Here is a 25,575-nt window from a genome sequence, read left to right as displayed (position 1 = left end):
GGAAGTGACGCATTGGGGGCGGTGCTCGGCGGCGCCGCGCAGGGTGGGCTCGCGCTGGGCTCCGCGCGCCCCCCGCCCCCTCTATGAGGCAAAGGCCGCGGCGGCCGTTAGCACTGTCGTTCCGGGGGCCGCGGCGGGCGGGGCTCCGGAGGGGCCCGGCCTAGTCCCCACCCCAGCCCGGCTCCCAGCCGCCCGCCCTCCCTCCCTCTCCCCGATGCAGGGGGCCGAGCTCCGGGATGGTGAGGCGGCGGCGGCGGCCGCTTCGTACCGCGTCCTGAGCCGCTTGCTCGGCTATGGAGAGGCGGCCCCCGAGCCAGGCCCGCCGCCGCCGCCTCCGGGCCATGGCCCCGCGCCGCCACCCTTCCTCGCGCGGCCGGGCCCGCGGGGCTCCCGGCCGCCTCAGCTGATGGTGTTCCGCAACGTGGGTCGGCCGCCGGAGGAGGAGGACGCGGAGGCGGCCCGGGAGCCGGGACCCTCGGAACTGCTGTGTCCTCGGCACCGCTGTGCCCTGGACCCCAAGGCCCTGCCGCCGGGGTTGGCGCTCGAGCGGACCTGGGGCCCGGCGGCTGGACTAGAGGCGCAGTTGGCGGCTCTGGGGCTCGGGCAGCCTGCGGGGCCCGGGGTCAAGACGGTCGGCGGGGGTTGCTGCCCGTGCCCGTGCCCCCCGCAGCCGCCCCCTCCGCAGCCCCAGCCGCCTGCTGCCGCCCCGCAGGCCGGGGAGGACCCCACGGAAACGAGCGACGCGCTGCTGGTCCTGGAAGGCTTGGAGTCGGAGGCCGAGAGCCTGGAGACTAACAGCTGCTCGGAAGAGGAGCTCAGCAGCCCGGGCCGCGGAGGAGGAGGGGGCGGCCGGCTTCTTCTGCAGCCCCCGGGCCCTGAATTACCCCCGGTGCCCTTCCTGGTGCAGGACTTGGTCCCTCCAGGGCGCTTGAGTAGAGGGGAGCAGCAGCAACCTCCCCCACCCCCGCCTCCTCCTGGGCCCCTCCGGCCGCTCGCGGGCCCTTCTCGGAAGAGCTCCCTCAAAGTCCGCCTCAGTCGCCTCTTCCGCACGAAGAGCTGCAACGGTGGCTCCGGCGGTGGGGATGGGGCCGGCAAGAGGCCTTCCGGAGAGCTGGGTGCTTCGGCTGCGAGCCTGACAGACGTGGGAGGCTTTGCGGGCCGGGAGCTGGACGCGGGGAGGTGAGACCGGCTGGGGGGCGGTGGGGCTGGCTGACCGACTTCCTTTTCTTGTTTCATTTCCCTTTTATTCTACTGCTAACACGATCCTGACAATTCTTAAGGTATGGTCTTCATAAGGAGGCGGAGACTTGGGGTGAAAGGTGGTGACATTGCCCATTAGGTTAGAGCTGATTGTGGGAGCAGCCTTCACTCTTAAGAATTCACTCCCGCGGTGACACTTATCAGCTGGTTAGCATCTCTCTAGTTGGGCGATGATTCCAAACCATCCCCCCGCACGCCCACCCTGTCCCAGCTTTTAAAGTTTTTCCAAGGTGTCTGTCTACCATTACCCCTGGCAGGGGGCTTGATGGAAAGGTGTAGCCTTTGGGGCAAAAAGTTGGTGTTGTATCTGACCACCTTGCTTATTCTTTCTGTGTACCAGCACCCCCTTCACATTCACGCGTGCAGGTGATGTGACAGACTTGTGTAGTTGTAGGCCAGCAGTCAGTTGGGCATCTCTGGTTCAAAGTTTTAATGTTTTCTTGGTTGGTTTCTTAGATATACTTGGTATCTCAAGCCTGTATGCTGACCACTGTGAGAATAGAAAATAGCCTTGCTCTCAAACCCACATGAGAAGTCTAAGTACGAGGTATACTCATGTACGTTAGTGCATGAGTTCTAGCCCAATTGATGAAAATTCCAAACTTAGACATTTTTTTCCTGCATTTCTGAAGGGTGGACGGCTCTCAGATATCCAGTGTTAGATTTGTACATTGGTTTAGAAAAGCTGTCAACTTTTGTGTCAATGAAATGAGACTTCCCTTGTGGTAACTGCCATTGTGGTTTGCACTGTTGAGTGGGTTCTTAGAAAGATTGGAATTGGTTTTGATGCAGCTCATGTGATGGATTCATGAGATGCACTGGCAGCCACAACCCAAGGCTGAAAAACATTGAGAACTACTGTTCACCAGAATCACGTGGGGAGCTTTGGGAAATGATCAGAGGGCCAAGACTGAATTTTTAAAAAGCTCCCTAGTCGGTCCTAAGGTGTGATCTGGACTGGAAACCACTCATCCTTTCAAAGGAACTTGTACTTCAAGAGGAAAGTGTGGGGTCAATTTTTTTGTTTGTTTGTTTCTTTTTGTTTTTGCCATGTGGCACGGGGGAATCTCAGTTCCCTGACCAGGGATGGAACCTGTGCCCCCTGCAGTGGAAGCGCAGAGTCCTAACCCCTGGACCGCCAGGGAATTCCCTTGGTCAGTTTGACTTTGTTGCCTTTTCTGAACAGCTGGGCCGGGGGCTTATCTTGGGGATCAGACCAAACCCAGACTTCCTGAGGAAGTCAGTAGGTTGATGTGTGTTGCCCCTTCAGGTAGATGTATGTTTCCACATTTGCCTCCCAATGAACTCACGCTGGGAGTTCAGGTCTGGAACAGTGTGGCTGTTGAAGCAGCTATTTCCTGGTAGGCTCTGCGTTCGATGCTCCATGTAACCAGTGTAGATGAAATTTTCATCAGCTGGGGGGAGGGCAGGATTGAAGCTGTGGGTAATGACATAGGATAGATTGCTAGTTTTCTTGTGGTTTGTCTTGCCTTTGTTCCATATTGACCAGGACTTGGTCTGAGATTCCAGAGACGCCAAATAGGAGGTGTGGCGTGAAATTAGCTGCTACGTCTAATAGATTAGGAGGAGGAAAAGGCATATAACATTGTACGGTTTTTTGCATTTGGAAGCAGAATTTAATGGCCATTGGCTGCTCTGTGACCAACCCTCACACTAAGCACAATACAGATTTCTACTGCAGAGCAAATTGGGCTGTAGCTCTGCAAAGAAGCTTAGTTCAGGGCACTGGAGAATTACATTTTTTGGTCCAAGAGCTTTTTCTGATGAATTGGAGAAGAGCTAGGTATTCATGTATGAACGTTTGGTTGACTGCTGTTAGGAGGCAGCATGTTGTACAGGGAATGTGAACATTTAGATTCCATGTAGGACTCCAGCATCAGCTGTGGGTTGCGGGCCAATTTTGTCTTCTTCATACTTCCCCCGTTTTTTAATCTGTAAAATGGGAGTGATTCCTGTCTTGTTCCTGTCCTTATAGGAATAGAGTGAAGACAAGAGAAATTGAGATGGAATATTTTGTGCTTTTGGAGGAGAAGTAGTAAGATTGAACTGGTGATTTTTTTTTTTAGTGCTTAGGATTTGGTGCTGTTAGATTTTCTTGTTAGCTTCTCCACAGCTTACTATGTGCCAGTCTTGCTGGCAGCCTCGCAGCTGTGAGAAGCTTGATAAGTCTGGCCAGGGTAGTTGTGATTTCTATGGATCTGCACCTCCTTAGTAAGTCCGCCCTGTTGGGAGGAAGGATAAGTTTGGATTTTTAGCTTGTGCTCTTGTTTTGATTGGTAGGACCTGGAAGCCATGAGAAATGTCAGTCTTTTGCCAGAAGGTATATGCCTGCCTTCTTATTGTTGGAGTTAATTACGAGTCTCTGCAGTCTTTGCTGTATAATTTGGGGCTTTTACAGTAACCTCTGGGCATGATTCTCTTTGCTCTTCTCAGCATTTACCTTCCCCACAGCTATTACTAGAAAGTACCTCCTACAATCATTTTTTAATTTAATTTAATTAATTTATTTTTTGGCCATGCCGCACGGCATGTGGGATCTTAGTTCCCTCGCCAGGGATAGAACCTGCGCCCACTGTGGTGGAAGCGCAGAGTCTTTTTATTTCTTTATGTATGTACGTATGTATGTATGGCTGCGCTGGCTCTTCGTTGCTGCGTGCGGGCTTTCTTTAGTTGCGGCGAGCGGAGGCTGCTCTTCGTTGTGGTGTGCTGGCTTCTCGTTGTGGTGTGCTGGCTTCTCATTGCGGTGGCTTCTCTTGTTGCGGAGCACGGGCTATAGACACATGGGCTTCAGTAGTTGTGGCACACAGGCTCAGTAGTTGTGGCTCACGGGCTCTAGAACGCAGGCTCAGTAGTTGTGGCACATGGGCTTAGTTGCTCTGTGGCATGTGGGATCTTCCCAGACCAGGGCTCGAACCCGTGTCCCCTGCATTGGCAGGAGGATTCTTTTTTCTGTTTTTGGCTGCGTTGGGTCTTCATTGCTGCGCATGGGCTTTCTCTAGTTGCGGCAAGTGGGGGCTACTCTTTGTTGCGGTGCATGGGCTTCTCATTGTGGTGGCTTCTCTTGTTGCGGAGCATGGGCTCTAGGCGTGCGGGCTTCAGTAGTTGTGGCACACAGGTTCAGTAGTTGTGGCTCACAGGCTCTAGATCACAGGCTCAGTAGTTGTGGCGCACAGGCTTAGTTGCTCCACGGCATGTGGGATCTTTCCAGACCAGTGCTCGAGCCCATGTCCCCTGTATTGGCAGGTGGATTCTTAACCACTGCGCCACCAGGCAAGCCCGAAACACTGAGTCTTAACCACTGGACCTCCAGGGAAGTCCCCCTACAATCATTAATAAGGCTTAACAGTTTACATATTTTAACATTAAGCAAACTTTAGTTCCTTTCAGATGCTTTAGAGTCTGCTAAGTTGACCTTCCTGGATATACAGAGTCTTAGGTCTAGTATGAGTTAGCTTAGGTAACTCTTTTGAAGTGAAGGAAGAAATGGGCCCACCAGCTAATCAGGTTTCTGTTCTGAAGAACTGGGCTAGGCCGTGTAACACACATATGTTGGGATTCAGAGAGCTGGGCTTGATGCCCGTGGGCTTCAGTGTTATATACGATTGCTATTTCAGGAAAACCAGTGAAGTTCCCTTGTCTGTTTCACATATGTTTAGCTGATTGTCTTCCTTTGTGTTTGGTGAGAAATAGCATTTGATCTTACTTTTTTGAATCATCACATAATACATACTTGGTTGGAAATCGGTACCTTGTTCATTTCTCAAGGTTTGTTTTTTTCTTACCAGTTGAGGATATTACTGGCAGTCTTCATAGTTGTGAGGTGGAAAAATGGAGAACAGTTCTGTAGTGGTTTCCTATCTGGGAAGAAAGATTCAATTCTGGAAAGAGAGGCAGGCTCCCTTGGCATCAATTTGGGGCCCTGCTGTCGTGGACAGACCTGGCAGACGTGAGAAACCCTTTTCTCTGTTTTCTTGGGTCTTCAGGTCTAAGGGGTCTTTTTGAGAAAGAGCATGACATGCTGAGAGCAAAATGATTTTATGGTGTGGTGAGGAGGGTCTGATTTTTTTTTTTTTTTAACTCCAAGTGTTTTTATTTTTAAAATTATTTATTTATTGGCTGCATTGGGTCTTCATTGCTGCGTGCAGGCTTTCTCTAGTTGTGGAGAGTGGGCACTCTTTGTTGTGGTGTGCGGGCTTCTCAGAGCTCAGTGCGCAGGCTCAGTAGTTGTGGCGCACGGGCTTAGTTGGCAGCATGTGTGATCTTCCGGGACCAGGGCTCGAACCCGTGTCCCCTGAATTGGCAGGCAGATTCTTAACCACTGTGCCACCAGGGAAGTCCCAAGGAGGGTCTGACTTTATGTTTCGGTTTTGGGTCCATATTCTGTTGATCTTTTTAACTATTTTTCCATGAAGTGGTTGTGGTTGACAAGCTCTCTTTTGGAATGAGCAGCCTGGCTTCAGAAATCTCTGTCCATTTGAGTCTTGTGTCTTTTACTTCTTAACGTTTTGTCCACTGACATCATTCCTAAGGTTTTAGACCTTGGGCTACACCTCTGGGCTTTTCTCTGGAAGTTCCCTCCATAGATTCTTTAGTTGGTTTATGGTGGAGTTTCAGATCTGACCTTGTTGCACAGATGTCTGTGTATTGGAACTAAAAATGAACATGTGATTTTTGTGCCCGTAGCTCAAGAGCAGACACTGGCTTATGATGTGTTGGAAATGGCAGAGGCTGGCTGACTTGGCACTGTGTGCGTTAGCAGGGGCAGAGGTAAATTGTGGCCACAAAACCTGATATTTGGACATCCTACTTTAGAAGTTAGAAAAGGACATGTGTAAGTCTTAGGACACCGTAGAGGGGATTTATGGACAAGAGAGGGAAAGCATTACTATTTCATTGTTTATATTTTAGGTTTCAAGGAATTTGAAAAGTGGCCAGTGGTTATATCAGTGTGTTGTCAGCCTGTCTAGTCTAATGAACTCCTTTTATCCCACAGATCTGTTGCCATACAGTTAGTAATTTGCAGAGTGGAAATGGACAGAGGCATCCTATCTCTGTTACCTGCAGCACAAGCAGTGCATAGCTGACACAAAGGACTACTTGCCTCAGAGAAGACCTTTACCTAAGGTCTTCTGCTGCCCCTGTCTTGTTCTGCCATCTGAGGCATAGCCCACCAAGTCCTACCCCACACCACCCGTCAGGTTTTTCTGCTGCTAAGATGCAAGTGGCCCACTGGCAGAGTTACAGTGGCTTAACTTTGTACCCTAATGCTTGTCAAGGTGGTCTGGGGAGGAATAGAATAATATGGGAATGTAGTATAGAAGGGTTAGTTAAAAATGTTATCTGGAGCTGTGTCATTCATGTTGCTCTCCAAAAAACAGCACATCCAGCTTAGAATGGTTATCATTTTAAATGTTTCATATATACAAGAAGAGATGTATAAAGTGTATGTACAATAATAATAATGAAATGTGTACCTGGGTAACCATCACTAAGCTTAAAAAATAGAATGTTATCAGTACCTTTGAAGACCCCTGTGTGTTACTTCCTGATTACATCTCGCCCTCCCCCACGTAACCAACCACCATCCTCAATTTTATGTTCATCATTCCCTTGCTTTGTTTTTTATAGTTGTCTAGATTGGTCTTTTCATGAATGACTGCCATTAGAATGCTCTCAGGATCCTTGAGACAGAAACTGTTTTGGATTTTCAGTTAGACAGTATCTCCCCAAAGAGAGAAGGAAGCACTCATATTTATTATTAGCCTTTCAGCCTCTTAGACCTTCTACTTCTTTAACCTTCCTTATTTGCCAGAAAAAGCCATCCTAGGGCTCTCAAATGGCTCTGCCTGGGTTTAGAGTCGTATGTATTTCTTTTTCTAGATCCTAGAAACTATGATTTTCTTCAAAATGCCAGGGGCGGGGAGAAGATGAGCTGGAGTGAGAAGGCCTCCGCAAGATGTGTGCGTTTGGGTACTGCTGTTCTTCAGTGCTTGGCACTGAGGAGGCTCGTCCCCAGTATGGGCAGATGGCAGAGTAACGCAGCTTCCTTTGAAAAGAGGCAAACTGCCAAATGGCTGAGGTGTGAACCCTTCGAAAGGCCAGTGCTTTAGGTTTCTGCTTGCTGAGTTTAATGTTGTATCCACAAGTTACTGAATAAAAATCAGCTTGAAAGCTCTTCAGTCTTAAAGTTAATGTCCAGTGGAGTTAACTTTCCATTCCAGCTCTCTGGAGTGTTGCAACTAAGCTGCAGACTGCCATGAGCAACTTTTATAAATAGAGGGACTATGTGTGCTTGTGTCTTGTTCTGATGTAGCCACCTCTCCTGTGTGTGCTGTGGGCGGGGTGTTGACAGTGGGCACCATCATTAGACTTCTCAAGTCTCATCATGGAGGCGGCTGCAGAGGGCGTGTGAGATAGGTCAGGAGAGGGATTCCGGCATCTTGGCTGTTTCTGAGTAAGGTCTTCACAGTATGGTTTTGAAATTCTGTTTGAAGTGAGTTCTGAGAAGTGCAGACATCTCTGTTAAAACATAAATGAATAAAGATCTTCCAAAGTCAAATATTTTAAAATAGGATTTCATTTTGGATTTTCTTCGCTTCTGCCCCTGTCTATTGGTGAAGTTGAAGTTTTATTTCAACCTTTGGGTGAGAGTAATTTTGGAAAGTGAGCCAGCTACAAGGTGTGGAGTCAGGCATTTAATTTGGTGGTAGAATTTTTTTTTTAAGCCTGATTTGTTGACATATCATTTATATACCACCTAAAATTCCCCTTTTTAAAATTGCTGAGTTCTATTAATTTTGGCAGATGTCAACATCATAACCTCTGCCATAATCAAGGTATAGCATATCTTCATCACCTCCTCAACTTCTTTCCCTTTTAGTCAGTTCAGTCATTCTCAGGTGAGTTTTTTGAGCTCAGCACATTTCTAGCCAGAAAGTCTTTGCCCGAGTCTTTTGGATTTCTTTCATTTCTCGCCCAAAAGCCAGTTGAAATTGGTGTGTCTTCACAGGAGATCTGGGTTTTCCAGCTGGTTTGGGAGCAGTATCAGGAGCAGTCCTGGGGGGAGAGCTGTGACTGGCAGCTCTCAAAGGGGAAGAGGCCGTCTTCTTTGGGTGCCAGGCAGAGCTCCTAACTTGAAGAGGCTCCCCTTTGGTTTTGACCTATGGCTTGGAGGCATTTTGCAAAAATCAGAGTTCTTACTGGTTGAAGATTGCATGTGTATCCTATAGTGCTGTTCTCAAGTCCAAAAATCTTGCCTGATTCATTTTGGGACTTCCTGCTCCTAGGAGCAGGCCCAGAGGGAAAGCTGGTGCTCTGAGGTGGCACCTGTTCAGGTCAAGAACCTTTTTCTTGGCTCCCGTGTGAAAATCAACTCTGTGTCCGACTTGCTTCTTCTAGAAATGGACTTACTAATTACCACTCAAGGTGTTTTAGTCTTTTAATGTGATGGGTATGGAAAGCTCCAAAGAGATTTCTTATTGCTTTGTAGGCTGCTGAATTCTGTAGCCAAATCTATTTAGGGATTGCCTTAATTGTTTTATTCTCCCCCTTTAAATTTTAGGCTTTATTACAAAAGTGTGGCTGACAACGACTAGGGTTTGCTTTGTTTTTTGGTGCATCTGGAACTGAGCGTTGCAGTGATTTTTTGTTGTTGTTGTTGCAGTGATTTAAATGAATGTTCATTCCGCACCTCATTCTCTGTGTGCTTCTCACCCCTCAGGAAACCCAGGTTGACAAGAACTCAAAGTGCCTTTTCTCCGGTCTCCTTCAGCCCCCTGTTCACAGGTAAGGGTGATCTCTTTCTTTTTCTTTTGACATCTGAAAGCACGAGTGTTCTGAGACGAGTCAGGAAACACTTGCAGATGCATCTCAGAGGGAGCTTCAAGCATGTCTGCAGTTATTTTCTTCATTTCGTGCCTGCTGGGTTTGGGGTGAGGCTATTTTTATGGTGTGAAATGTATTCTTGACTTTGGATGTTTTATAGTTCGAGGTAGAGACTGCGTGCTGGTAATTACGTGGCCCTGGCAGTCTTGCAGGCTTTAGTTCAGGGTCATCACATATAAATTAAAAGTAGAAATTACAAATTTATAGGCTCATAACGCATAAAGGACTCCCCAAAAGTCATACAATTCCTGTCCCTGCTTCCAAGGGAGTTCATGGATTATCTAATAAACATGATCCATGATGATCTGGTCTATTTTTAAAGACTTTGGGCAAAGGGGATCACATGAACTCTTGTCTTACCCATTTTAGGGGCTCGCAGTTCTTGCAGCTGTTAAAGAGTTCTTCACTGGATCTAATTTAAGTCTCTCCTCTTGCAGCAGGGAACACAGTTGCTAAAGTAGGAAAGCGGTCAAATGTCCTTTTGCCTTCTCCTTTAAAGGGGGGCTTTTTCTGAGAGGGAGACCTTTTGTTTCGTGAGTCAGGTGTGAAGCTCCTGCTTGAATGAGCTGTAGAAAAGGAAGTCTGGAGCTCACAGCCTCAAATCTCAGAAACTGAGTGCTCTTCACTGGGCATGGCTGAGAAGCCTTTAAACCGAATCCCAATTTTAAACTCTTTTGGATACTGTGTCCCTCAAAAAAGATGATTGCAAGAATTCTGATCTGGGACTGGACATTTCCAGGAAAATGTTAAGCCGTCTAGCGGAACCCCCATCACTGGGTAGACTGCTGTGAGCTGTCAGGACAGGTGAGTTGGTGCCTGCACTAGGCACAGGTGGAGAAGGAGGTCCTCTGTTCATATCCCTTCTGTTCTTATCCCAAGCAACGAATTAAAGGATCTTATCCTGTAGCAGAATGTCTTTCTAGTTAGTAGTTGTTTCCCTTTTAAAGTAATGAAACCCACATTTGTAGTTTCAGGTTCCACGTTCTTATTTCAAAGAGCCTTAGCTCTCTTGAATTACATCCTTTAAGTGCATACAATCTAGACCTCTCTGACCCTTCAGGAAACCTGGGCTCATTGCATTGCTCTGGGCAGCTAGGCCCTCAGTCATTAAGCTGTGTGATGAGTTCCTAGAACTTCCACTGATGACTTTTGGAAGAGCTTTTCTGCTTATCTTAATTAGTGTTCAAGACCTTTGTTAAAAAAAACCATATTAGATTCTGAAAACCCAGCTTCTGGCCTTTTAGAGATATTTGTTACCTCATTTTCTTAACTGGGAAACATTAAAATTCTAGCTGAGGGGTAATTCAGCTTCCCAAATAAGAAGAAGGTGTTGAAAATAACACCCTAAGGGCCAAATTACAGAAATCCCAAATTCTGAGTTGTGGATCAGACCTACCAAAACAAACTTATTCTTGGCTGTCAACCTTTTGTTGATAAAATACCCTTCGTTTTCTGGTGATTCAAGTGGAGAGAGGTTAGACGGGGTTGGGTGGCAAGAAGGAGTGTATATGGCAGAGAACAGAACTGCGTGACATGCTGGGAAGTAAGGAAACCATGTGCCTGACTTTTGGCTGACTGAGGAAGTAGTTAATTATTAGGGTTGTAAATGCACTTTTCGGCCTTTGCAGCCTCAACTATTAGGAATTAATGGATATCTGAAATGGTTGGTTCTCTTATGAGTGAATATCCTGGAAAACCTAGATGTGGAAAGCCATTTAGGAAGAAGGTAGAGCTAACATTGGGACCTTTATCTGCATTCAGCTTAACAGTTCTTACATTTTAATGGCACTTGCTTTCCATGTCCATTTGGGCTTGTAACAAGCTGCTTGCCTTGCTCTCCGAGGCAAAAATTGGTATACAAATCTGTAAAAAATAAGTGGTGTGGGTTCTGTTTGAATAAAGAAGACCTCTTATTCAAGGTTATATCCTCAGTGGCAGAGCCAGGATTAGTTGGCTTTTCAACTGTCAATCCCATGTTTTTGTCTTAAAGATCCTTGATCTTTAACGGGGTTAAGGAATGATGGAACTTAAAATTGACTTCTCAGGTGGTTTTTTTGGGCGGGGGATGGGATTCCAGCCAAGGAGCATTAGATTTTGAGCTTTCTGAGAGCCATGGACCTCTCTAGCCTCCCTTGCTTGCCCTCTGTTTCCCTTTGCTTCCTGGCCTCGGCTTTGGGCAAGGTGCTACTGTAACATGCTTGCTCCATGAATCCCTCAGGTGAAACAGTGTCACTTGTGGACGTGGACATCTCTCAGCGGGGCCTGACCTCTCCACACCCTCCAACTCCCCCTCCTCCTCCGAGAAGAAGCCTCAGCCTCCTAGGTATAGTTTCCTCCCCTCTCTGTCTTCTTGCCCTAGTGGGAGGGTGAGCTCTATGGACCTGTTGTTCCTTGCCAGGAGCCAAACAAGCTCCTGGGTTTCTATTGATGACCCAATTATTTCTTGTCCCTTTCTCAGCACCCCTGTCCTCTCCCGAAGTGGTTAAATGGGTCTCTTACCTGCATGCTATAACATCTACTGTCCATATATGGATTCGATCTTTATTTATTTATAAAGGGTATTTATCTTGCTCTGAATCTACTGCTAGTGGGCAGCTTTAGGGATATCCTTACTTTCCTGCTTTCAAGCCGAGGAAACCAGATTAAGATGATTGTTGCCCTGTGTGCAAAAAGACAGGGTGAAGGTCAGGCCATCTTGCCCCAGAGGGCAGCCTGATGATCCTTCTCCCTCTCCTCTGCCTTCACCTTGCTCATTCTGTGCCCATATTTCTGAACCTCTTGCTTTTGTTCTCTCTTCTAGATGATATCAGTGGGACGCTGCCTACATCTGTCCTTGTGGCTCCGATGGGGTCTTCCCTGCAGTCTTTCCCCCTACCTCCGCCTCCTCCACCTCATGCCCCAGGTTAGCTTAGCCTAGACGCAGCACTTGCAAGAGTGGGGAGTACCAAGTGATATACTTCTGAAGGATGGGAGAAATTTATTTATGGAAATAACAGAATTTATGAGAAAGCTTAAATTGTATCCCCTTGGCTGGACCAGAACTCCTTGTGGAAATGAGGCCAAGAACTGGTTTTTCTAACCGTTTTCTTTATGGAGGTGAATCTCATTTTTGGTAGAGATAAAAGACTATTGGATATTTTTGTCTCTTTGCTGCTGAAACTGTTTTGCAGTCTTTGAGTCAGTATCATTTAGGAAACTGCCTTAATTTTAGTAGAGGAGGAGGTTTAATATGTTGCTGGTTTTCAAAGTTCTGTGGTTTTTCTAAGCTTTTAGCATTTACTGCAGCCTTGTAGATAAGTACCAAGCATTCAGTAGCCCATACCTGCTTTGCCAGCCTCCAGTACCCAAGGAATAAATGAATGAAATGAATTATTTTCTACTCACCTGGCAAAATCTACTTGCCTGGCAAAAATCATTGCTCTTCCCGGGCAAGTAAGCAGGTCACTATTTCCAAGGCTGCTTTACTGGCACTTCACCTCGAGGTGGGAGAAGTTGGAATCGCTCTAGGCTGGTGAAGGCCCTGAAGTAGTCACCTTAGTCAGGTTAGTGAGCTGCTCCTTACCCCTTTCCTGGGGTTAAACGCCCCCACCCATCCTTCACAGCTTACACGAGCCCACACAGCTTTTTGTCCCAGCCCATCCAGCTCTTCCCCACTGCTTTGGCTTCCACCCTTTCCAGCTTATCTTCTAATGCCTTGCCCCTCTTCAGTTAGCCTCTTTGTTTTGGGGGGACGGTCTACTTGAGGTTGGGAACAATGAGGGTCGACAAGTGACCGCCACTCTCTTGCCCTGCAGATGCGTTTCCCCGGATTGCTCCCCCTCCGAGCGGCCGAATCCCTGCACAGCCAACCCCCGCCACCCCTCCAGTGTCCCCTCTACCGGCCCGACTCAAGCAGCTTTGCAGCCAGCCTCGAGAGCTGGAGAAGGTAAGTGGTGCCTCCTCTTGCATTCTCCTAATTCTGTTCCAGCTCCCCTTTTATTATTTTTAGAGGAAGAGTAGTTTCCTTGTCTCTGTATTTACAGTGACAGAACAATTATGCTGCTATTATTAGTTCTATAAGAGATGTTGTAAAATTGAATCTGAAGAAAAAAATCTGAACGTGATGGAGAAATGTTTACATAGTTAACCCAGGTCGCTCTTCTCTTCTTTGTAGGGCCTTGGTAATGGAATTGTAAACTTACTTTTCTGTTACTTTGGAGGCCTAAAAGTGTGATGAACCTGGTGTTCATTGAGCTGCTAATGGTTGGGGACACTCCTAGCAGCTTTTACCTATTGCAGTGTTTTGGAAACGGGGTTCTTGTGGTGAGAGAAATTGTGCTGAAAACTTTGACATTTCTCTGTTCTGTTAACTACTTGACCACTTCTTCTTTTGACAGTGTGGTTGGTATTGGGGGCCGATGAACTGGGAAGATGCAGAGATGAAGCTGAAAGGCAAGCCCGATGGTTCTTTCCTGGTACGAGACAGCTCTGATCCTCGTTATATCCTGAGCCTCAGTTTCCGATCACAGGGTATCACCCATCACACCAGAATGGAGCACTACAGAGGTGAGAGGTGCTGGCATTTGAAGGAAGCCTTCTTCCCCCTTTGCCTTTTCCTACCTTTGCTATCTGACTTTTTCATTGGAAGGGTTCATAGAAATGGAACTGTGAATGGGGAGGAAAATCTCGTAGACTCAATTGAATATTGATATGGGCACTGGTTTCGATCACTGGAAGAAATGTTGGTGGGGCTTGGGAGGAGCCTAAGGGTGCCGTTTAAAAGTATTCTCAGCATCTTGTCTACTAAATTGGAGAGTCTGAAGAAGAACAGAACAAAGCCAGTAAAACTCTCTTGGTAGAAGGAAGAAATAACCTAGGACCATTAGACACATTCTTCCAGACTTTGGTTTATAATTAAACTTACCATCTAGAGATATTTACTATTAAATCATATATACAAAGAGGAGAATTTGTTGATCCTGTGACTGTTCTGTTCTGAATTTCTTTGCCTGGAAGTCACATCAGCTCTTCTTGCCAGGCAGCATGGTGATAATTATGTCTTCTTTTGGTCAGCTTTGTAGTCTCATAGGAAATAGTCATCAGAACTCTATGAGAGTTTGTGGGATCAACGTACTTTAGACTGTCTTCCTTCCTGGCAGTACTTCCCCCGCTGTGGTCCGGTTGTGCTTAATATTGCAGTGATGTCGAGAAGCTGACTTGTTCAACACTGCAGTCTGGATGGGCATTCTGTATTTGACTTGGGCCACAAACTTGTGATGGTCATTGGTGGTAGGGCTGGCTAATACATCCTTTGTCAAAAATTTGTAATATGCTACAAATTTAAAAAGTGTGGAGAGCTCTGGGGAGTTTCAGGGACTTGCCCCCCTATCCCTCATACTCTTCCCACATGTGATCAACTTCAAATGAGCTATATTAGATATTGAATTTCAAGTAAGGGGCTCTTCCATGCTCTTCTCAGGCACCACTGTCTCTCTCCTGCTCTCAGCCATGTTCTGCGGGATTTATTTGGTTTGCTTCTCTTGTTAGACAGGGAGTACCTGTTTAGGTCAGCATAGCTTTGTCCATGGTTTCCTCTGCCCCCATCTCTGCTTTCTTATTTATTTATTTTTGCCTGCGTTGGGTCTTCATTGCCACGCGTGGGGCTTTTCTCTTGTTGTAGCGAGCAGGGGCTACTCTTCATTGTGGTGCATGGGCTTCTCATTGTGGTGGCTTCTCTTGTTGCGGAGCACAGTCTCTAGGTGCACAGGCTTCAGTAGTTGTGGCACACGAGCTCAGTAGTTGTGCCTCGTGGGCTCTAGAGCGCAGGCTCAGTAGTTATGGTGCACGGGCTTAGTTGCTCTGTGGCATGTGGGATCTTCCCGGACCAGGGCTCAAACCCGTGTCTCCTGCATTGGCAGGCGGATTCTCAGCCACTGCACCACCAGGGAAGCCCCTCCACCTCTGCTTTCGAGATGCATGAAGAGAAAGGAACTTCAGTCCAAAGACCTGAGAATTAGAGAACTGTGGGGTAGACTGCTGCCTGTTTTCCTGCTGTTTCTAAAAACAAAAATCAAACAAAGAAAGAAAACAAAGCATTTAAGAGTGAAGTGCTTTTATAAACCTATTAAAATGATGTGACTAGGCCATGGAAATGATGAATAAATGCTTGACCCCTAGGTTCCTGATAGGTGAGATGCCAGGAATGGGAGGGCGTTTTCAAATGGTTCTCCAGTTACTTTTTGTTCAAAGGGACTTTTCTTCCTTGAATAAATGGAATTTTTAATAGAAGCCTGTGGGCCTTTCAGTTGCCAGCTTGCAGTGGAACATTTGTCTTCATCTTTTTAAGTGATCCTGTGAGAGTAGTTAGGGAGACTCAAATCTATAGTTCTCTTGAGTGATTAGTATCCCTTTTGTGACTCCTTTGGATTTAGTGCTTTAGTTGTTGGAGTTTTTTTGTTGTTTTTTTTTTTTAAGTCATGGGAGTTCAGATTCCCTTTTGCCTTCAGGATTCTAAAGTTTGGGGTGGGATCTTTGTAACATGTTGGAGCATGGGATTTTAGAAGTTACGGAAGAAAAGACTTAGAATTTGATTTTTGTGCCTAACACACATATGAATGAGTGAGACCCACAAAACTGCTATTCTTGTCTTTCCTGGACTATTCCATGCATACTTGAAGACTTAGGTATTTTTGAGGGTATGTCATTTAAACTTGCTTTTGCTATAGCAGTCTTTTCTTTATGGTCTGTGGTTTAAAGATTCATGTTCATAGCCAACAAAATCTATTCATATCTCTTTTTCTGACTTGAATTTATTATTGTTTAACAAAAACCTTGTAAGACCTAATTTATGTCTTATTAAAGGCAACATCTTTCCATTAGTTGTGGAACAAGCAGGAACAGGGACCTTTGTCTGACTCAGCTTGACTAAAAACTACCGTCCCAGAAGTGAGAATCATTAAAATGTTCAAGCCAGCCTCTCAGATCTTTTCGAAGTAAGTTTTGCATTTTTACCTCTCCTTAACTTTCCATGGCAGGAACCTTCAGCCTGTGGTGTCATCCCAAGTTTGAGGATCGCTGTCAATCAGTGGTGGAGTTCATTAAGAGAGCCATCATGCACTCCAAGAATGGGAAGTTTCTCTATTTCTTGAGATCCAGGGTTCCAGGTAAGGCTATAGTTACATTAATTATTTAACTAACTTGGGTATGATCCAGTGTAGGATCTCTACCTCCTCCCCTGCACCCCCCCCCGACAAAAAAAAAACCCAAAACCAAAAACACTTGAAGCTTTTTTACCTGAAGCTTTTCTTCCTGGCTCTTGTAGCAACCACTCTTCCTAGATCCCTCTCCTGCCCTTGTATTGAGAAGGAATTGATCCCTCAACATATTGAGAAGGAATCTTTGCTTCTTTGATCATATGAATGAAAAAACTGATCCCACCACTGATGTCCAGGAGTCATGTGAATATTTAACTTGCAGAGGTATCTCGTTGTCCCTGATCCAGGCATCTCACACTTACATGTGAAACAGAGAGCTCTTAGGTCATCTCCTTGGGGAACAGGGAAAGTAAAAGAGTATTCACTAGAAATGGTGAGTGTCAAGGAGGCTGAATTTAATAGCAGTCTGCTCTGGATTTTGTCTATTTGTACGAAACTTTCTGTCAAAGAGTAGATACTTTTTATTTACCTATTTATTTATTTATGGCTGCATTGGGTCTTCTTTGCTGCGTGCGGGCTTTTCTCTAGTTGCGGCGAGTGGGGGCTACTCTTTGTTGTGGTGCGCAGGCTGCTCATTGCGGTGGCTTCTCTTGTTGCGGAGCACGGGCTCTAGGCACAAGGGCTTCTGTAGTTGTGGCATGCGGGCTCAGTAGTCGTGGCTTGTGGCCTGTAGAGCACAGGTTCAGTAGTTGTGGCGCTCAGGCTTAGTTACTCCATGGCATGTGGGATCTTCCCGGACCAGGGCTCAAACCCATGTCCCCTGCATTGGCAGGTGGATTCTTAACCGTTGCGCCACCAGGGAAGTCCAAAGAGTAGATACTTTTTGTTGTGTCCTGTATCCCTACCAGTACTGAATACAGAGACTAGTCTCCATTTGGGAGCACTGGGCAGTTCCCATCCTTGCTGGTGTGGTTATGTAGTCTTTCTGCCCAAGTAGGGAGGTAGCTATATAGTCTCTATTGAAGGGTGGGGAGAAGGGACGGTTTGCAGGAATCTGCTTTTATAGTGTTGGAAAAAAGTAAAATGGCAAGCACATTAACTGAGGAATTTGTAAGATACAAACAGAACTTACATGAGAACTTCATGCTTTGCCATTGAATCAAATTAAGATTCTTAAACAAACTGCGTGCCAAGAAATTGCTCTAAAAAGAAGTTACAGGGAAGCCTCCAGCGGAACATTAGTGACAGGATTGAACCAGGTTACAGGAGTGTGTTTTATAATCTTGGTGATTTCAGTAAGGCATGACAGGGTGCGGACTGTACTAGTTCTCCGCCGTTTAGTGTTCGCCTCAGTGCCGTCAAGACAGCTGGGTCTCATGCAGTTGACTTGGTTGAAAGGAAGATGTTAGAATCCTTCCTTACAGGAACTGGCTCTGCTTAGCAGTCTTTAGAGTTTGTGGCTTTGGGGGTACTTATTTAACAAACAAACATTTATTTTTTAAACTCAGTATCAAAAATAAGGCACTTCTCTACGCTCAAAGAGCTCTTAGCTTAAAAAAGGGGACAGGTAGGAAGATAAAGGCAAGAGCACATGTTAAATTCAATACAAGACATGACAGTGATTGACAAGGACAGGGTGGGTAATCAGCTCTGTTTGTGGGTGAACCAGGGAAATCCTCTCAGAGGATTCTGAAGTCTGGAGCATGTATCTACTTGTAGAGTATTGAGAGACTTCATGGAGTCTTGGACTCCTCAGGTATAGCACGTTTCATTCCACAAATGTGCCCTGTCTGCAGAAATTTTAAGTAAGATTTTTAACATTGTTAAGGGTTAGAGCTTGCAGTGATTGCTACTGTTTATTGAGTGCCTATCACGTGCCAGGTACTTTGTCAGGTTCTTTATTTCAGTAGCTGTAATTTCTTGCAACAGTTAGCTAATAGATTGGTCTACTTAAAAAAAAAAGATTATTTTCATTTTGTCAGTGAGGAAACTTAAGGGTGAGGCCCAAAAATGAAGAACATGTGGCACACGTATACAATGGAATATGACTCAGCCATAAAAAGAAACAAAATTGAATTATTTGTAGTGAGGTGGAGGGACCTAGAGTCTGTCATACAGAGTAACGTAAGTCAGAAAGAGAAAAACAAATACCGTATGCTAACACATATATCTGGAATCTAAAAAATGGTACTGATGAACCTAGTTGCAGGGCAGGAATAAAGACATAGACATAGAGAATGGACTTGAGGACACAGGGTGGGAAGGGAAAGCTGGGGCATCAACGTATATACACTACCAAATGTAAAATTAGGTAGCTGGCGGGAAGCAGCAGCATAGTGCAGGGAGATCAGCTCGGTGCTTTACGATGACCTAGAGGGGTGGGGTAGGGAGGGTGGGAGGGAGGCTCAAGAGGGAGGGGATATGGGGACATATGTATGCATATGGCTGGTTCACTTTGGTGTGCAACAGAAACTAACACGGTATTGTGAAGCAATTATACTCCAATAAAGATCTATTAAGAAAAAAAAGATTAGAATTAAATCAGACTTTTCAGAAACGATGCAAGAAATAAAAGAGTGGATTGAAATATTTAACGTTTTGAAACAAAAAACCACTCGCCTAGAATTTTGTATCAAGCGAAATTATCTTCTAAAAATAAAGGAGGAATAAAGACTTTCTTAGAAGAAAAAAAGTGAAGCCACTTACTCTAAAGGTTACTCAGTGCTGAAGCCAGGATTCAAACTGAGGCCGAACTAACTCCAAATCTTGTGCTTTATTTCCCACCCTCTGTTATGGGAAAAGAAATAGCAGTAAGCCAATTGCAGGTCGAGTTTGCTGGGATTTGTGGAGAGGACATGAAGAAGTCAGAATTGTGTTTATTAGTGGAAACTGTCTTTCTAGGACCTGTGAGGAATGCTACAGGTAGGATATCCATTTGCACTTAAAACTGTAATCAAGTTGACAAGGCAAAGCGAATTAGTATTTACCCCTAGACTGTAAGTGACCTCTCTTTGAAGGATTGGGACAAAGAAGGCAAGGCCAGTGTTCTCCTTTACCATTGTTTGCTGCCTTCCTTTGCTTATCACAGAGGTCTAGGCATTCTGTGAGGCTGACTTTATTAGGGGGGAGGATTCCCGTGAGGAAGTGGTAGTCATTAGAATGTAGGTTGAGCTCTGTCAGCCTGCACCAGGGATTATAACACGGTGCATTCTAAAAGGAGCCCTTTTGTTTAGACTTTGGGATGATGATAACTGAATGCCTACAAGGGGCTTGTATTATTTCATTTAACCCTTACAAAATCCCTTGAAGGGATGTTACAGTCTCCCTTTTTTTTTTTCTTTTTTAAAATACAGATTAAGAAACTGATGTGCAGTGAGTTGCAGAGTCAGGATGCAACGTCAGGTTTTTCTGGCTCAGATCTAGAGCTGGATGCAGTCACAGCACATCCAGACTGGTGTAAAAGGATGCCAGGGCTTATGGGAATTTTAAAGCTGGGACTAATGGGAAGGTTCTGGATGGTGGCAAGTAAGGAGCAGAAGGAATTTAATAAGTGGAATAGTTCGCATCGTGGTAAAAATGATGGCACCTGAGCTTGGTTTGCCCCTTATCTCTTCTCATGGCAGTGTTGGAGCATGGTCATGGTAAATCTGAGGTTGCTGATCACACCTCAGTCTGGTCCATTTCACAGTTGTCAACTAAACCCCTGACACCAAGCAGCAATCTCAGAAAGAGAATGTGATTGGATTAGCGCAAAACTTCTGTTGCTGTGAGAGCCAGAACTCAAAGTGAATGTGTCCTTCTTAGTTGGGAGAATCTCCATCAGCTGTGAAGTGCCTGAAGAGAGAACACTTTTTGTTTTTTTTTTTAATCACACTTTGAATTGGATAACTCTAAGGAAATTGGTCGCTTCCTCTTTTGTAACCATCATTTAGGCCATGATTACTTGTTTAGGGCTATGTCTTCCTTGTATCCTAGAATTTCTCAATTTGGCCCTATTGACAAGTTTGGGGCTGGATAATTCTGGCCTTCAGGGAACAGTTTGTTGTGGGAGGAAGACCTGGGTGTTCGGGTGCTCAGACCTGAAAGAAGTTTGTCACTCCTAACCTGCTCCTTTTTGGGGAAAGAGAAAATAAAATAGCCAAGGGCCTGGAAACTGGATTTGTGCCCAGGACCCTGGCGTGAGGACCAGAGGAAAGTTCTTGATGATCACTCTTCTACCTTGTCTTTCACTTCCGCTGCACTGGTGTCTTATGTTGGATTTATTTCCATTTCTGACCTCATCTGTTAACAAGCTCTGGATGTGAGAGCTTCAATCATTTTCTGTGTTTGCGGGCAAAACCAGGGAATATCAGAGAATTAACAGGTTTCAAATTGCTATTTGTGAACTTAAGGCTAAAAGTAACACAATTAAATAGGTAAGTATATATGGTCATTAAAATTCAAGTAGGCAAACAATCAGATAATTGTATGCTACTTATTATCCTGACCTCTTTAAGCACAAGTCCCATAGTCCTTCTTTGGGAATAAATAATTAGGTGCATAAATTACTTTTATCTCTGAAACGTCATGTTGAGTTTAGCAGTATTACAACCAACCCCCCAGGAAGCTTTCTGTTTGTCATAGTTTAATTTACTAAAGACTATTTTTAAAACATGAGAGAAAGGGTAAAATTCAAAGAGGAATTTGAACCCCAATCATTTTAAAACCACTTAAGTTTAAATATATTCAAGAGAAAAATCCATGTGTGAATTTTTTTTTTTTTTAATGGTGTGTGTGGGTGGAGGAGGGCTACAGTGCTTCAAAATATAAGCCTTAGATTTGAAGGGATGGAGGTGAGAAGTCAAGAGAGACTGGTCCTGAATCAAGGAGTTGTGACTGTCTGGACAGCCCCCCTGTCAGACAGTCACAGGGGCAGGCACTCTGAGGAGACTCCTGGAGGACCCTCCTTTGAGGTTCCCTGGGCTAAACTCTTCCTCAGACAGAGTAGGTGTTCAAGGAAGGCCAGCTTTGTTGGTTCTGAGCTGTGAGCACATTCTCTCAGCTCAATAGGCCTCGGTTCCTTCATTGTAAAATGGGGATAATAGTGCTATCTGTCTGAATACGGCTTTGAAGACTGAATGAGTTAAATGATTTTAAGATAAGCTTACTTGTTTAGCATAACATGTATTTCAATTTTTTTTAGAAAGTCAGTTGTTAATGACCATGAAAGGGCTTTGGGAGGCAATCTGCAAGCTTTAATTTTTTCTTCTCATGCGTTCAAACAAAATTTAAAAACTGGTTGAAATTAAACTCCAAAAATACTAGATATTTTATTTCCCAACAAGTTGTCTACAGAATTTCTTTTGATATGGCAATGGCTGAGAAAAGAATTCTTTCAAAGGTTTTGCAACTCAGATTCTGTCTGAGAGCACTTTTCTTGTTTACTTTCCATAGCCCCTTTGTTTATTGAAACCAGGGTATTCTTTGTTCCCCTGAATCTGTTTCAGTGTCCCTGCCATTCTGGGTGTCTCCATTCTGTGGTGTTGACCCCTGAGGGGGTTGGAATTTCCCAGCACAGAGTCTGCTGATATTGCGATGAAACATAAGAGTGTGGGGCTCCCATCAGCCGTGGCTGGCATTAGTCAGCAGGCACTTGTGTGCAGAGTAGTACCAATTCCAGCTTGCCCAAGCTACTATAGTTGCTTTTCTTTTAAAAGCATCATCCTCTTTTTTTCTGTTCCTGTACCCAACCTAAAATTTCAGAAGCAAGGAGGGTGGTTGGTGGGGGTGGAGGGTTGGTGGGGAGTAAGAGGTAGCTAAACCTGACTGTCCCGGCTTGAAGTAAATGGCAGGAGTGACAGGCTTATAAAATTTGATCCTAGCTGTTGCCTTCTGCTTACCAGCCTCTCAGGTGGAATTTGGTGGGGACCCCTCTGAACAGCCTTTCTGAGTCCTCACCTTCAGGGTACTCTAGATGCTAAACAAGTGTCTCCCATTCCCAATAGCGATACCTTTGATTCTTGCCCTTCACTGAGAGCCTTGGGCCTGGGATTGGCCGCTTGGCTCCGAGCAAAGTCTGTAGCTCGGCATTTTTTCATTGAGCTGTTCTGAAGAGCAAGACTCTTAGCTGTTAAGAGTGAGGTTGGGGAGGCCTGCAGCAGGGGAGCATAGATTCCCTTGAGTATGAAATATGGTAGTGGTGGTATGGAAATCAGCAGTCCTTTGTGGAGGGGAGCTTTTGCACAGAACACATAGATGAACTGTAAAGAAGCCCCATTTCCCTTCCCTGGATTCTCTTCATAAGGAAAATTATAGTTAGCTGTATAGTGTCATCTGAATATTTCTCTTGGTTTTCGTTCTTGAAGGACTGCCACCAACTCCAGTCCAGCTGCTCTATCCAGTGTCCCGATTCAGCAATGTCAAATCCCTCCAGCACCTTTGCCGATTCCGAATCCGACAGCTCGTCCGGATAGATCACATCCCGGATCTCCCACTGCCTAAGTACAATGGGGTCTTTAGAGGTGGGGCAGGAATGGAGGGTTAGTTACAGTGTTAGTGAGGCCTGCAAGCTGAGTGTACAGGCAGAGCCTGGCAACTCACAGGCGTTGTCCTTTCACTTCTCCTATGTCTTAGCACCTAACTTAGAAATGTCACATTACAGCCGGGAAGGAGGAAGGTGTGTGTGTGTGTTGGCTTCCCTTCTGCAGACTCTGTGAAGGGTAGAATGGAGATGGTAAGAGGGAGGGAGACAGAACTATAATAAGTGAGAAAGTGGGAATTTTGTCAGGGCAACAAAGAGTCTTTGGTGTTGTCTCAACCATACAGGGATTGAAAAGAAGGGAGGGTTGAATAAAGGTGGTATTTCTTTTATAAGCTATGTATAACATTTGTGTGTATCCCTCTTGTGTTATTCGTAGGCCTCTGATCTCTTATATCCGAAAGTTCTACTACTATGATCCTCAGGAAGAGGTATACCTGTCTCTAAAGGAAGCGCAGCTCATTTCCAAACAGAAGCAAGAGGTGTTGGAACCCTCCACGTAGCGAGGGGCCCCCTGCTGGTCACCACCAAGGGTATGCCTCCACTCTGCCTCACTGTCCAACCTCGTCTCCTCCTGGGCGGTTATCATGCCCTGGGCTTCGTCCCTCTTCCTCTCACCCCATGCGTGTACCCTGATCCAGGCACCTGTCCAGAGAGTCACCACATTTGATCATGGAGTCCCAGGGAGGCACATACCCCAATTGGGAGAAGAGCAGATAGACGCAAGAGGCTTAAAGAGTATTTGCCAAGCAACAAGCGAGTTAATCACTGAATATTTATAAAGAAAACACACAAGTGCAGCCAAGTGTGCGGCCTTCTCTCCTACTTTGGCCGATTGCCCTGATATCGCACAAATGACATATAAAGCAGGAAAGCAAAGGGGAAGAAAACTTCATCAAAGGGAACGCAAAATGCCCTTAATTGGAATAGGCATGCACATCACTGAGAGTTCCACTCTGTCCCACGGCTTGGAATATGGGGATGAGGAAAAAACAGCTTGCTCTTCTATTTAGAATTCCATCTGGGCCACTGAAAAGTAAATTGTTGAAAAGGATAAATGAATTAACTAAGGAATTCATTTATCTAAGAGGCTCTTCTCCCATTGCTACACTGAGTATTCATTTATTTTCCCATAAAATATCTTGGAATACTGGTTTGCACATATGAATTTTAATTAGTCTTCTTGGGAATTCCCTGGCGGTCCAGTGGTTAGGACTCCACGCTTTCAGTGCCAAGGGCATGGGTTCGATCTCTGGTCAGGGAACTAAGATCCCACATGCCTCAGGGCTCGGCCAAAAAAAAAGTCTTAAATTGCACTAATGTGAACATTGAAAGGTAGAGGGGAGTAGGGAACAAAATTGCTAGAGAATGGTGATTTTGGTAGTGTGGGTTATGTGCAAGATCTCACATTCTAGTGATCTACTGCTGGGATGCAGAGACCACCCCCAACCCCTTTTTATTGAGGAGTGTCCTTTTTAAAAAAAAAAAAAAAATTTTAATTAATTTGGCTGTGTTAGGTCTTAGTTGTGGCAAGCGAGATCTTTCGTTGCAGCGCTCGGGCTTCTCTCTAGTTGTGGTGCATGGGCTTCTCTCTAATTGCAGCACGCCGGCTCTCTAGTTGTAGTGCACAGGCTTAGTTTCCCTGCAGCGTGTGGGATCTTAGTTCCCCGACCAGGGATCGAACCCGTGTCCCCTGCATTGGAAGGTAAATTCTTAACCACTGGACCACCAGGGAAGTCCCGAGTGTCCTTTTTTTTTAAAAAAAAAAATTTATTTATTTTTGGCTGCGTTGGGTCTTTGTTGCTGTGTGCGGGCTTTCTCTAGTTGCGGCGAGCGGGGGCTGCTCTTCTTTGCGATGCGCGGCCTTCTCATTGTTGTGGTTTCTCTTGTTGCGGAGCACGGGCTCTAGGCACGTGGGCTTTAGTAGCTGCAGCATGCAGGCTCAGTAGTTGTGGCTCATGGACTCTAGAGCGCAGGCTCAGTAGTTGTGGTGCACAGGCTTAGTTGCTCTGCGTCATGTGGGATCTTCCCAGACCAGTGCTTGAACCCGTGTCCCCTGCGTTGGCAGGCAGATTCTTAACCACTGTGCCACCAGGGAAACCCCTGAGTGTCCTTTTTAAGCACTGAATTCTTCTGCTTCTCTTCTAACCTCCTCTGTTCCCATTCCCATCCCCCATACAAAACAAATTAAGGGGAATAACCCACAGGAGTGACAGCCTTAGAGTGAAAAGTGGGCTTTAATTCTCCCCACCCTCTCAGTTCTCTTTTTTTTTTGTGTGTGTGTGGTATGCGGGCCTCTCCCCATGTGGCCTCTCCCGTTGCGGAGCACAGACTCCGGATGCGCAGGCTCAGTGGCCATGGCTCACGAGCCTAGCCGTTCCGCAGCATGTGGGATCTTCCTGGACCAGGGCACGAACCCGTGTCCCCTGCATCAGCAGGCGGATTCTCAACCACTGCGCCACCAGGGAAGCCCAGTTCTCTTCTTAATGGGAGAAAATGACAACTGGTGTTTTTGTCCTATGGGTTTTTTTGTGGCTCAGGTGAACCCAGCTGTGTGTCTCCTCTTGGCTCTGGTGGTCCCTGATCCTATGCTACTGCGGGGGAGAGCATGTGAGCCAGGTTTAGCAAGGAGAGAAGGAATGAAGAAGAGAGATCAAGAAATGGTATCTCGGGCTTCCCTGGTGGCGCAGTGGTTGAGAGTCCGCCTGCTGATGCAGGGGACACGGGTTCGTGCCCCGTTCCGGGAAGATCCCACATGCC

General features: G+C 45.8%; 1 protein-coding gene across 1 annotated transcript; it reads left to right on the top strand.

The window, feature by feature from the left end:
• The first annotated feature begins 214 nt into the window (after nucleotides 1-214).
• SOCS7 (suppressor of cytokine signaling 7) lies at nucleotides 215-23,318 on the top strand. The gene is given in 11 exon segments (XM_065896731.1): nucleotides 215-1,179; nucleotides 9,002-9,066; nucleotides 11,384-11,488; nucleotides 11,966-12,067; nucleotides 12,960-12,979; nucleotides 12,981-13,071; nucleotides 13,074-13,090; nucleotides 13,542-13,710; nucleotides 16,179-16,307; nucleotides 22,643-22,778; nucleotides 23,195-23,318. Coding segments are annotated over 11 exon segments (1,923 nt in total).
• The last annotated feature ends 2,257 nt before the right edge of the window (nucleotides 23,319-25,575 follow it).

Source organism: Phocoena phocoena, chromosome 19 (assembly GCF_963924675.1).
Source record: "Phocoena phocoena chromosome 19, mPhoPho1.1, whole genome shotgun sequence".
NCBI classification, from domain to species: domain Eukaryota; kingdom Metazoa; phylum Chordata; class Mammalia; order Artiodactyla; family Phocoenidae; genus Phocoena; species Phocoena phocoena.
The sequence above is the reverse complement of the archived record's forward strand: the minus strand, read 5'-3'. Positions and strand labels throughout refer to the sequence as shown.